A 14113-nucleotide genomic window follows, 5' to 3' on the forward strand; every position below is an offset into this window, starting at 1 on the left:
CTAGAACAATCAAAGAAACACCAAATTAAAATGAAATCAAAAATTAAAGTTTGAATATGATTTTTGTACTGACAAAGATGTGAGATGTGATCAGTAAGACATTCACTGTCTTCTTGATTTTGTCAATTCCCCAACTTCTGTGAGGAAACAGAGGTACTGACTTCATTACCAAATCCTGAGTGCCTGGTATAAAATTCAGCGTAACGTGTACAACATACTCATGAGTAAAATTGATCAGAGAAAGGATAATTCATTATTTTGTTACTCTTTATACTTTTAATGTTTTAGTGGCATATGAAATAAAACCACCTTCTTCAAAATGCCTTTATTGATTAAAAAATGGCAAGTTAGTTTGACCCATTGTCTGGCAAAGTCTTATTTTTATTCTCATTTCAACTGAATCAAATAAAATGGCTCCAGCTAATTAAGACAGGCAGACAGCAGCTAAGGCAAACTTGTAGTTTTAGCAGCAAATGACAGCCTTGCCTGGTCATACTTTATTTCTCTATGGTTCTATTTTCATTGACTTTTCTAAAGGTAAATCTTCGTACAGTAGCAGAGTGGTCACTTGTGCCCCTTTAGTACATGAGCTAACTCCCTGCTGGGAATGTATATACTAGATGTTATCTTTTAATTTAAGTTAATCAAATGAGGAAAGAAATTATAAAGTTTATGGGCCATGGTCTGTTGTTATAAATAAATAATTGTTAGGAGGACCCTGGAACTTAAAGACTTACCTCCCTTATAAACATTATCCCTTCTTTCGTAAAAGAGAATGGGAACTACTCCTCTAACTCACTAAACTTTCACTATTTAATCAAAAGCATTTCTAAGTTTTTGTCTTTTAAGGTATTTTTCTAACAAAGAATTGAGACTAGCCTAATTGTATTTTCTAAGTGATTAGATATCTTGATAATAAAATACAAGTAGGCAAATAAAAAAAGCTCCCCAGAATATATTTGGGAAAATGAAAGGCCTAGTGATTAGAACACAGATGTAGCATGATTAAAATAAATTAACACACACATTTATTCAATCAGGCAGTCACTCCATCATGATGAGCCCCTACTTTGTTTGCATCAGGCACTGAACTAGGTCCAGGGCCTTCAATAATGACAAAACCTGGTTCTTGCCTCAAAAGAGCTTACAATCTATTGAGAAAGGGGTGTGAGGACAAACAAAAGTCCCAGAGTTAAATTGTAACATGGAGTTATATATAAAGTGCATAAATAAAAGGTGCACATGTGTAAAATGTCTGGAGGACTCAGCAAATTCATGGGAAAGGTACATAAGTCCTGAAAATCATAGCACGAGTAGAAATATGCCAGACATTCAAACAGGGGTAAGTGGTTCAGACAATGGGAACATCCTGTGCTGAAATGAGGAGGTATATCAGCACTGCTGACTCAGCCAGGGTGAGATGGTGAGATGGGTGGCTGGAAAGAGCAGGGAGCATGCAAATATGAGGCTGGAGAAGTAGCAGGAGCCAGATCATGGAAGGCCTTGCAGGCTTGACAAATGAGCTAAAATTTCACCTAGAAAATGACAAGGAGTCATCAGTATGTTTTGGTAAGCTCATGGTAGGAAAAAGGTAAGTGTAGGAGAGACGTTAGGAGTGGGAATTCAGTGAGGAGACTATTGCAACAGCCAGGGGAGAGACCATGGGATCCTTAACCAAGGCATAGCTCTGGGGGTGGAAAGAAGAATGTAGTTAAGCAAGATATTGATACAGTAGATTTGACAGTGTTTGATGATTGTTGGATGGATATGAAGAGAGGAGAAAGGAAATGGAGAGAGCAGTAAGTCTCGAAGAGTTTAAATTTCCAAAAATGGTAATCTCCCTAAAGTAATTCGAATGAAAGAGCCAACCAACAGTCATTATTGATTTGTGTTGCAAATTTACATTGTCAAGGAATATATGTGGTATTATATAACAACATAAGAAAAAATGGTATTTGTAAAACACCAAATGGATTACAGGTCCATTAGCATTAAGATGCATGACATAATGGGAGCACTGGGAAGGAGTTCCAGGATACAGCTGAACTTAAAATTTACCTTGAGGTGTTTCTACTTGACTTCATTCTCTTGAATTGAGATTGTTGCAAACTCAACAAGTCAATAATAAATGTAACCATTGTCAAATGCTGATGGATTCAAAAAAGTGAATTCCCACCCTATAGTTAACGGTGCCTGGGGAAAGTAGATGTCTGGTCAGAGGATGGGGAGAAATGCCTTCTGACCACGCGGTAAAGGACAGTGATAATGTTCACTGAAGGGGGCTTCCCCACTCCCAGGGGCATGGAAATATGTGAATAATTAATAAAGAATGCACAGTAGGGAAAGGGTTTTATAATAAGGGCTCATGTCTAGGGAGGCATTAGAGCACGACCTGGATGGCAGTGTGTGGGCATGGGGGAAAGTGGGAGAAAGGTGATATGAGTTAAAAACAAAACCCTTACATGTGAAGGAAGAGGGTCAGACTTCCTTTCTTCCTTCCTTCTTAGTGAGATCAGGTTTGGATGTATTGTGTGACTTGGTTCCCTGGTTGGGTTTATACCAAATGAAGATAAGAATTTTACTGAGCTACTAGCATTAATATCTTTAATATGATGTTCCCAGACCATAGAAGAAGGAACTACAACTATGGCAGAAATGGTCTTGTATTCAGTAGTCATTTAGCAGATAAACACTTAGCCTAGGTGCTAACTCAACCAGGAAAATTCTTATGAATCCAATTCATTGTTTCTTTTTATAGCTTAAACATAAAGAAATAATGTGAAAATCTAAGCACTGTGATCTTACATAGTGACAAATGACTATGATACTGATAATAGGTCTTGCTCCAAGTACTAGGGACTTTGCTGATAATCCCACTTCTTAATGGGACCATAGGGAGAAAAAAGAACAAGGGATATATAAACACTGAGATCTCATGAATTGACTAAAGGGAATGTTGCCAACTCTACAATGCCAGGTTATAATTCTTTTCTTTTCTAACTAGAATCCTCTTAACTTCCTTACTCCATTCATGGCAGAAATAGCTTATTAATTTCTTTTCCTAAACATTTAATAACTGGGAAAATGCTTACAATATAATCTTAAGTGGAAAAGAAAAAGAATACTCATACAAGGCATAAATATACCAACATTTTTAAACAGATCTCATACTGGTTTTACTTTATAATAATCATGCACTATTTTATAATTAATAATTTATATAATAAAATATATATAATCTTTTATATCATTATACAATGTTATCTAATGAAATATTTTTAAAGATATTATCAGTTTTCCTTTGGAAAATTGTAAAAAAGTCATCAATCTGCATCCATTTTAAAAGAAATCTTTATTTGAATGGCAAACTTTATGTCTACTTCTAAAATAAATTTGTGTTCCATGCTCTATTTATAAATATAATAAAATAAATAGCTGGCACACATTTTTAGATAAGAACTATTCAAAAAGTGCTCATACAAGGAAATTTATCTTCATTTTAAAAATGAAGTCATTCATTTTAAAAATGTTCTCATGTAAGTCTTCTGGTGGTTTTTATATTTTACAGTAACTCAAAGATATATAAATAAAGAGGCAATTATCCCTTATACTCTTTTTTTTTCCTTATTTAAGATCTATTTGAAAAGTATTTCATGACTATAACAAACAGAAGAGTGTTGGCATTAAAAATTCTTCTGAAGATTTCAAAATCTATGGTCTATACACAATGCCCAGAATTTTCAATAAATAGGCTAATCATTTTCTCATCAGTGCATTTTTGTTCTATCACTTATCCACTCCCACTAGATCACTTGTCAGTTCAGAAGAAGGGCAGGATTGAGGACTGGACTCATGGTTAGAAAGAAAAAACCTAAACCTGCATTCATCCTAACACCCTGTCTCTTTTTTTTTTTTTTCTTTTTAGTGTGCATATACCTTCTATTGAGAAGAATATGTTTAGGAAAGCCAAGAAGAGAGTCCAAACACTTAGTTGACTTTGAGGTCCTCATCTTGTCTAGTGGCCTGTGTGCTCCATAATTGTAAATACTGGGACTTGGAGTAATTATGTGGCTAATGGGGGAAGGTAAAAATAATGACTAAGAGTTCAAATTTGGATAACAGAAAGACTCAGGTTCAGTTTAAAATTCTGACATTTACTGTGTGACATTGGAATGTTAGTTAACCACTTGAGGTCTTATATTTCTATCTGTAAAATGGGAATAATAATGGTACCAACTCAGTGAGTTGTTTTGAGGATTAAATGGAATGATGCATGCAAAGCATTTAGCATTAGTGTAGACACATAGCTGGGGTTTTTTTTTTTTGTTATTTTAGGAAATGAATTTTATTTATTTATAAAAATTATAAATTTTAATAAATTGCAGATTATTCTTTCCTAGTATACAGAAATATAACTGATTTTTGTCTTTTTTGATCCATTTTATGAAGGTTAATTCTTTCCAAGAGCCCCTACCTTCCTAGATATGAAATTAATATATCTTCCTTTGTATTTATCTCTTTCATTAGTCTACTTAATTTACTCGAAGTTTCAAGGCATGACATATAGAGTCATACAGGAATCATACAGAAATACACAGAGTACCCAAGTAAGCCTGGATAATTTTTGTCATTCTGATATATAAAAGGGCACACTAATCCTTGGACGTATCAGTGGAAGTCTTAGAGTATGAAAATATTAAGATTGCCATGATACCTATTGATTTACTTTTCCTAAAACCATTCAGTAATGGTTCTGAATAACAAATAACAATATCCATCTTGAAATTAAGGAAGGGTAAAGAGAGTTAGAAAGCATATATGGAAAAAATATATACATGATTAAAATAACAATTTAAAAGGAAGTATATGTTTTAATTTTTAAAAATAACATTGTCTATTAGGTTACAAAAGTTTGATTCACCATCTTCAAACTGGGAATGAAATATAATATTTGTAATTTATTCTTGGTTGTATTTTATTTTTAATCTGGATGTACTTCAGAAAAAAAAAATCTTCATTTTTAAGTTATTTATGTATTTTCCTCCCAATAAAGTTTCTCAAATATATCTTAAGGTAAAACTAAAATACTAGAACTAGTCAACCATCTCTTTTTATGCACAGGAGTAAAATTCCCCTCATACTATTTCCTTAAAGCAATAATGTGGATATAAGATATTTTCAAATTCTAGTAGGTTATTTTTCTCACTAAAAGAAAATAAATGTCTTTTTTTTTTCCTTTCCATTAGAAGGTTGGTGCCTAGAGGGTAACTATGATTTCTTCACAGTCTCTACGAAGACACTCAATTTGTATTACTAAATCTTCTTTTAAGGGAAGAAAAACACAAAAATTTCCTTTATTTTGCTACAACATTAAAAACATACTTGGAAGCCCCATTGAAGCAATTAATGGAAACATTACAATCATAATAGAAAAAGCTTTTCCACACATCAGGATAGAGGATGTGTCTGCTTATAACGTTTCTATTTAGAATGACACTTTTTAATGACCTAGGAAATGTAAATATTGCCAAAGTGCTGAGCTATTTACTAAATTGTAGCAGTAACTTTGTCTATAGAAAATAGATTGAATGAGAATATATCAGACATTTATAATTTGTTAAATAGTACAGTATAAACTTACCTGGTCCTATAAGGTGGCCAGTAGCTACATTTGGCTACTGAGAACATGAAATGTGACTAGTCTGAACAAATACGTGAAGTGTCAAATGCACACCAACTTTCAAAGACTTAACAGAAAAAAAGAATGTAATATATTTCAGTCATAATTTTATAGTGATTGTTTAAATAATGGCATTTTTGATACAATGGGTTAAATAAAATAAATTAATAATATTGAAATTTACCTTTTGGTGTATGTTTTTTAACATAGCTATTAGAAAGTTTTAAATTATGTATGTACATTGCATTAGATTTTCATTGGCAGAACTGGTATAAACAACTAAAGTTACATAAAATGTACCCTTCTTTTACAGTTTAAGCATTAGTCTAGTTTCTAGGTTTAAAACCAAGACTTGAAAATAACAAGTGTGATGATTGGTGAATTCTGAACCTTAAAGAGTAAGCACAAGGGAAATTTTAGTGTGATGTAAGTCATTTATATGACATCAGATATCAGAAACCAACATGATGAAGAGTAATCATATACTGGTAGTTAAGATCCGAAGGATAACTTTCAGGTTAATGTCTTCTTTTCAGTCTTTAATTTATCCTATATATAGCACTAATTAATTTTAGAGAAATCCCCTACATTGTAGTATTCTGACAATAGTTGTAATGCTTTTTGAGATACTTGGATAAAAGTTAAATTTGCCACATAAAATTGATTTAGAAAATTGTTAATAGAATTATTGGCTATAGTACTTCTGATATCATGCCTTTAACATCAATAACTAAACCGAAGTTTGGATCCAGAGGACTCAATAATTTATGCAGTATTACTTAGAAACACACAAACTGATCTTTAAGTGGGTATTCATACCGTCATAAATCCATCCAGCAAACCTGAATCGGGTTTCGGAGGTGCCTGCAACCGTTCCATAGACCACTTTTCAATGATGGAGGAGACTTGTGTATTTTCTGTGTTTAATATTCTGAACCCTGTCATGTTAACGCCACTGTATCGGTAGGGCTCTACATCAAGAGCGAAGAGGTCCTAAAAGACAAATTTCTTTGTGTTAGTATCAAGAGAGAATATTCATAGGCAAGTATAATTGAAATAATCATGTATTCCTGCTTGCCTTAGATTACTTAACACCACTGTGTCTCAAGTGATGTTTAAACATCACAAATCACCAAGATTCAAATACACTATCCTCATGTTTTGCCAATGCAAATATATATACACTCTATATAAACAAGTACATATATGTATTATTCCAGTTCCACCAGTGGAACAACAGGCTTTTCTACAACCTACCTTTAAGGTTTGCATAAGCTTTCTTCTCTATGTTAGGGATAGCTTGCCCTAAAATTTTATGCATTACTCTTTTATATTTAACTGATTATAGGTGTTTTCCCATGTCTTGCTTCCTTGACTGGCTATTGTCATTTTTGTGTTATTTTGCTTTGTCTTTTTTCTTTTTATTTTAAGAAACAGACCATGAAATATAGCTTCTAACTAATGAAAATTATATCAAAGCTGAGGAAAAAAGTTAACAAAACTGGGCTTATTGGTTACAAGAACTCTTGTAGTTCTTTTGTCTTATACCCTATCTAGCAACTCCCCCATAAGGAACACTTCAGATTTTGGTTGCCCTTTCTACTCTATATACAGTGAGTGCTCTGGATTTGCCCAGGAGATAGGAGGCCAAAGCTGTCAGGGCAGTCGGATGTCACTATGAGAACGTGCAGCATGTGGGACTTTTGCCCCCATTGAGTTGGCATTAGCTATTCCTTAGATCTTACAGACAACATTGAGAACTATTGAGAGCCACGGCAAGATCAATGCCATTGGTCCTGGGCACAGCTTGCTCATACAGCTGTACAGACTAGATTATAGAAGCAAAATTCAGTGAAGAGAAGCTGACGTTGGCCTGAGCTCTATTCTGTGCTGTGAAAAATATAAGGAACTTTTAGGTTTTTAGTTTTCAACATTTGCAATCTAGCCAAGGAGATTATCTCTCTCTCTCTCTCTCTCTCTCTCTCTGGCTATATATATATTTACATACATACATATATATAAAATGTAGTGCAATATATGCTAAGGGGCAAAAGAGTACAAGTGATAAGTGTAAAGAGTCAGAAGCAAGACAAATGATTTTCAATTTTTATGGTAAAGAACAACTTCACAGAGCAGATGGGATCTGAGCTGCCATTAAAGAATGGCCATGCTTTTGATAGGCAAAAGACAAAAGGAGACCAAAATGTCAGTAGAGACACAAAAATTAGAAAATATAAAGTCTACTCAGGAGACTGACCTAAATCAGTTTGGCTATAAGAGAATTCATGAAGGAGAACAGCGGCAAAAGAAAATAGGAAAGTTAGGTTAGAATCAAACTGAAAAGGACCTTCAATTATAGGCTAGATGAGTCCTACATATACTAAACTAGTTTTTTTTCCATTTTTTTCCTTATTAAGAGATGCTTTCGATTTCCCTAAAATCTTATGATTATGGTAGAACTGAGTTTCAACAGCATTGAAATATAATTTGCTGACGAGTGAAGGTTTCTACTCACTCTCCACCAGCCCATCACTAAGTTTCTCACAGGCTGCAAAAAAGTTCCCTGGTGGGAAGTGATACAGATATACAGCAGAGTTAGCCTTAGTATTTACCAGTAAAATACAACCTACTGTGTGAAGCATCTTCATTGAAGAAGAGTTGTTTTTACAAGAAGCTATTGTGATCAATTTAGATTTAAAATTTAGTAATTTAGACCAATTACTAAATTTTAGTAATTTAATCTGGTAACTTCAAGACTCCTAAAAGCAAGGAGATCAATTGGAAAACTTTTGAGTTAACAAAGAGAGAGCATTGGTTAGACTGGTCATTGTGGGAAAGGAGAAGATGCATACTACAGACACTATGGAGAAAAAATCAGTAGCATTTTGTTGGGGATACAGGAGTTAGAGACAGTGGAAGTTTTGAAGGAAGAGTCAGAAGATAAGTCACTTCAGAGGACAATACATTAAGGTTTAAATAACTTGAAATTATCTTAACTCCACAACGATTAGAAACGTTCTGCAATGCAGCGATATACAACAATTCAGGAATATTACAGATAGACATTTAGATCTCATTTGAACAAAGGTCATAATTGAAGCTCTAAGTACATACCAGTTCTGAAGAAAATAATTGAAGAGGAAAAGAAAAAATAAGATACATGCCCAAACTTGGAGATACTCTCATGTTGGGGGGATGGGCAGGCAATAGTGACAGAGACAGATAGCTGTTTCACAGTGGAAGGAAAACTAGGATAATATATTGGTAAAGAAACAGAGCTAAGGGTAAGTAGGTTTGTCAGATTTTCATGCATATTGAGAAAAAACTGTTGTGGGTATGTAAAGACAAAAGATAAAGGTAACATTCAATTTGCTAATTGCAAATTAAATCATATTTACTTAAAAAACTCCAACTTAACATATGCAAAAACAGAATAGAAAATTTAATCTACTAAAGGAGCAGCTTCAATAAACCTGATTTCGGTTAAGTCAATGGAGCTAACAACATAAGAATTTGTGTTTTTCTAAAACATTGATTTCTCAGCAAACTAATTTTAAAATCCATTATGTTCTGAAAGTCCTCTAAGCAATATAAAAATAAGACATTATTTTGAATTAATATCTGAAATGATATTATTTCAAAATCATCAGTTTCCCACCAAGAATCATTAGTTCTCTATGATGATAATTCCTCTTGGGTTTTATCAAAATAAAATAAATCATAACTTTAAAAGTGCCAGTATTATATTACTTCTTCCCACTCAAAAACCCATTTTTCATCCTGAAATTCATTATAAGAAAATTTAGAGCATTATCTTTATGTTTTAATAAATTACTTACCAGTGTGGTAAAGATATAATGATAGTATTCTGTCATCATTCCCATAGCTAATGCCTAAGAAGTAAAAAATAAAAATATTAAAATATTAATATTGAAGGTACACATTAGATGAAATACATTATGTCAATAAGACAAGTGAGATGAAAATAGCAGGATGTAATGAAGAATCAGCCTATAAGATTCAGGTTACATTAAAATTGGGTCAAACTAAATCTTTTTTCCATAGTTAAAGAAGATTAGTGGTTACGAAGGAATTTCTGAACCAGTTCTCTTGATAGAAAAGCTATTAATTGAATGTTTGCAATTGTAAGGCTTATGCTTTACATCTTAAAAGAGGCATTAAATTTGAAACAAAACCTCAAATTAGCACATCTTAGTTCATTATATTTGTAATGTCTTCACTACAAATACTATAATAAGGAACACCATTTTATTTTGTTGAAAAGTATTACTCAATTAGGAAAACAGTGCTCCAAAGTACAATACAAACAGGAATTATTTTTAGCATTTTAGAGACATTTTCTTAGTATTAATGAAGCAAATGTAAATCACCACTGTACAGATAAAGGAAAGTTTATTTTTTATTAATGAACAATTGAAATTTACTATGTTTTATTTCACACTTCTACAGTCCTCATCAATTTTAGACTATCAGTCTTAAAACAAGGACTTTTGGATTAGAACTTCCAGTCATAAGAAGTGTCACTTTCCTCTTTGAAAATACAGAATCCTTTAGAAATAGCTGTTTATCAGTGAACAGTAGCCGGTGATGATAATTGAAAAATGATGCATTTTTGAGCTGAATGAAGAGCTCTTAGTAGGAAACAAGCATTCTCAGGTGCATCTAATGTTCTTCCACAAACTACTAACTACTCAAATTGGTTTACTAAGTAGCTGCCCCAGCTACATCCTTTGTATTCCATACCCATAGGTAGGTATTAACCAATTAGCTACAATAAGATTTGTATTTCCACAGCATTAGCTGTTCAGTAAGAAAAGATAGATGTTTGTGAAAAAGTTTGGGATATATAAAATGTATTTTTTTAAAAGGGATAAACATTTGTTAATGAAAGGTAGCATCAAAGAATTGAGCAGAGGAAAGGAACTTAGGAAATGTGATATTGTAATTTATAATAAGAAATATGTATTTGGTCTTCATCCCATTTCTGGCACAAAACTCCAGAAACTCTTAGAATTTCCCAAACAATAAAAGCAATGGGAACATCTTTGTTATAATATTTGGTTTCTTTTCTTCACTTCCTGAAATTGCTTCAGAGCCATAAAGGTGAAATGGGTGTCTTGTTATTCTTAGCAAACCCCTTTCAACCACAACTGAGTTTATGTCAAATGAGGTGACTTTGGAAAATCCCCTAAGATGGGAGGGTGGGTGCTGGTTGCCAGGGGAAAGCAATCTCATGATTGGAAGGTTGAAACTTTCAGTTCTACCCTGCGACCTCCTGGGAAGGAAGAGGGGCTGGACACTGAGTTCAATCGCCATGGCCAATGATTTAATCAATCACGCCTATGAACTGAAGCCACCAGAAAAACCCAAAAGGAGAGGATCTGGAGAACTTCCAGGTTGGTGAACATGTGGAGATGCGAGGAGAGTGGCATACTCAGAAGGGTCGTGGAAGCTCCTTGCCCTTTCCCTGTATCTTGCCCTATGCATCTCTTCCATCTGGCTGTTACTGAGTTACATCCTTTCATAATAAACCGGGAATCTAGTACGTAAAATGTTTCTCTGAGTTCTGTGAGCTGCTCTAGCAAATTAATCAAACCTAAGGAAGGGGTCGTAGGAACCTCCAATCTATAGCCGGTGGGTCAGAAATACAAGTGATAACCTGGACTTGTGGTTCATGTCCGAAGTGGGGGGGAGTGGGGAAACAGTCTTGTAGGACTAAGCCCTTAACCCGCGGAATCGGATGCTACCTCTGGATAGATGCTGTCAGAACTGAATTGGGTTGTAGGACAATGAGCTGGCATCTGAGCACTGCTTGTGGTGTGGGGAACACCCCCCCCACACACAACTGAATTGGATGCACAACTTTTAGGAACCAAATAATATTTCCTGAATGGATAAAAATTATATGAGCCAATAACTCTCTGATAAATTTACATTTTAGCAAAATAAGAGAAAATTTCTCTTATTAAATAAAAATTTACAAGATTATCTTTGTAGAAGGTATTCATTGTTCCTGATGGATATGTGTTAAAGGTTTCCCAGCTTCAGAACTACTCAATGAGAGCTCGGCATTACCCCTGTCGATATTTTTTACTTTACCAACTCAACAGGCATAGAAATATAGATAGGGATACATGAAAGAAACAGCGATTCAGATGTATAACTATAAATAACACTTACATAATGCCTAAAAAGTGCTGGGTACTATTCTAAGCACACTGCACATCTTAATCAATTTAGGCCTCATTAAAAATCCGATGACGTAGGTCCTATTATTATACTTATTTTACAGGTGAAGAAACTAAGACATAATAAGAATGAATAAATTAGCCAACAAATTGAGACAGTGAGTGAAAATAAACTCCAGGTCTCTAACTCTTGGAGCTTGGATATAGAGCATAATCTATGCCTTTTATAAAGTGGCATATTTTATATTCCCTAAGATATAGATCCATTTAGGATCTATACATTCTAAAATTTGGGCTGTTTCCTCCTTGATAATTCGAAAACCTGGGAATCTCAGCCCAATCCTGGAAACTGTGTTTTGGAGGCGAGGGTGGGAGGTGGTTAAGGAAATGGTGTTCTGCCCCAGCCACAGGTTTCTTCTTCATCATGTTGAGAAGAAACCTTTAAGGGATAACTGCGGACTGTGTGAGCATTTCACTGACCTCCCTTCAGTCTTTGATTCTGAAAACAAGAGTCAGTATGGACTATGAACTTAGATATAAGTAGAAAAGTTTAGTTATTTTTGATGGAGTACCTATACTCTAACATGAACAAAAGTGAACAACGGGGATACTCTCTTGAAAGGTGAGTTAATAATTTCCAATGGGAATTAAAAAAGAACTTGTTCTGGACCTTCTTTTAATTATAGCATTTATGTCTTGCTACTACTGCTTTTGAATGAACTGTGTGCACACTTCAAACCACATTAAAAAGAACAAAATTATTATCTTCTTGTGTATAAATAAGAGTGGCCACAAAAGAAAATTGCTTGTGCCACGTCACCCCTCCTGGAAAGAAATACCACAGATTAATTTTTCCAAAATCAAAATATTGTTAGAATTTCCCAACATTTAACTGACGTAGTGTTAACAATGCCATATGACAAATTAACACATGCAGTTATCCAGGCATATAATTTGCAACCAGTTTATCCTTCAGGTTATATCTGGACGTTACACTGCTTAAGGTTAACAATTGAAGGGGTAGACTTTATACGTATTTCTTAAAATTTTATTATATTTTACTTCATGCTGCTGTAGCAGTTTCTTTGTATCTGCTTTTACATTTTTTCAGGCTAAAAAATTTGATTCCACATTCTCTGATATGGACTTTAAAGTTCTTGGTTGTTATTTTTTTCTGTGATAGAATGTCTTCGTGAGACTTTACTCCACAGCATCCTGGCCCTGCCATACAGGATTCTCTTTGACAAATCTGAGTAGAGGTGGAATCTTTTGCTATTAAGACATGTATGCCAATGAGTGCCCTTAATTTGCCTCAGAGGAAATCTAGCCAAGCCTAGGCTTCACTCACTTTTAAAGCTCTCAGGCAGGAAAACTTCAAATTCATGGTTGCTCACTATTTAGTAAGAGCTTAGTTAGTTTAAATAAAACAAACAAACATCTCTTTTTCTTGATACTCCTAATATTTGTTCCTGGATTAAGCCAGACAAGCTGAAAGCCCATTTGTGCCTGATCTTCAACTCTTGTACCATTTCTTTGGAGTGTCATCATTAGCCAACGTTGAGGAATCTCAGAAAAATTTCATAAATCATAAAATGGTGTCCTATTAAACATACTGCTGCAGTTACAAAAAAGAAGTTATTTACTTTCTTTTTGAATTGGTTTCTAGAGTAGCTAAGATCCAAATATGAGATAAGTGCTCTCTGGGACAAGGTAAGGTTTAAAAAAATCCCACCATATGCGGTCTGCCGGTGTTACAGGATCAAAAAGCATGCATTCCGTGTAATAGTGTTACTCTGACTTCAACTTAACTTTCATATTCTCATTTCCCCTCCGTTCTGATTTTTCACCTACTAATCTTGTTAAAATTATATAATTTTACTGTTGTATATATTTTAGATGCTACTTTAATTCTGTTTTCATTTTGCGAATAGCAGGTTACACATCAGAAAACAATTATGAAATAATGGATATATCAACTAGAAGACAGAATGGAAATTCTATTATTAAAGGTGATGGATACTCTCACCTTTCAAACAGCAAAATAAGTCAGAGTTAGTTACTCTAGAGACAAGACAACGGATCACCTACATACTTGCTGGAGGCCTAGAGAAAGCCTACCAAAAGCCTGTTATTTCTCACTGACAAATAGTACAGTGATACTCACTCCAGGCATAAAGGAAAGGTATCCTTTCCAAGTCTGTGTATTCTAAATGTGACCAAGAAT

At 34.0% G+C, this 14113-nt stretch overlaps 1 protein-coding gene across 5 annotated transcripts in view; it reads right to left on the minus strand.

The window, feature by feature from the left end:
* Positions 1-14113, minus strand: part of GRIK2 (glutamate ionotropic receptor kainate type subunit 2) — a 645523-nt gene that overhangs the window by 324140 nt on the left and 307270 nt on the right. For all 5 annotated transcript variants that reach the window (XM_061207627.1, XM_061207628.1, XM_061207630.1 and 2 more), the window contains exons 5-6: positions 9520-9573; positions 6500-6673 (exon numbers count right to left, since the gene is read on the minus strand). In XM_061207627.1, the coding sequence (XP_061063610.1) occupies positions 6500-6673; positions 9520-9573 (228 nt within the window). The remainder of the gene's footprint in view (positions 1-6499; positions 6674-9519; positions 9574-14113) is intronic.

Source organism: Eubalaena glacialis, chromosome 12 (genome assembly GCF_028564815.1).
Source record: "Eubalaena glacialis isolate mEubGla1 chromosome 12, mEubGla1.1.hap2.+ XY, whole genome shotgun sequence".
Classification (NCBI taxonomy): Eukaryota; Metazoa; Chordata; class Mammalia; order Artiodactyla; family Balaenidae; genus Eubalaena; species Eubalaena glacialis.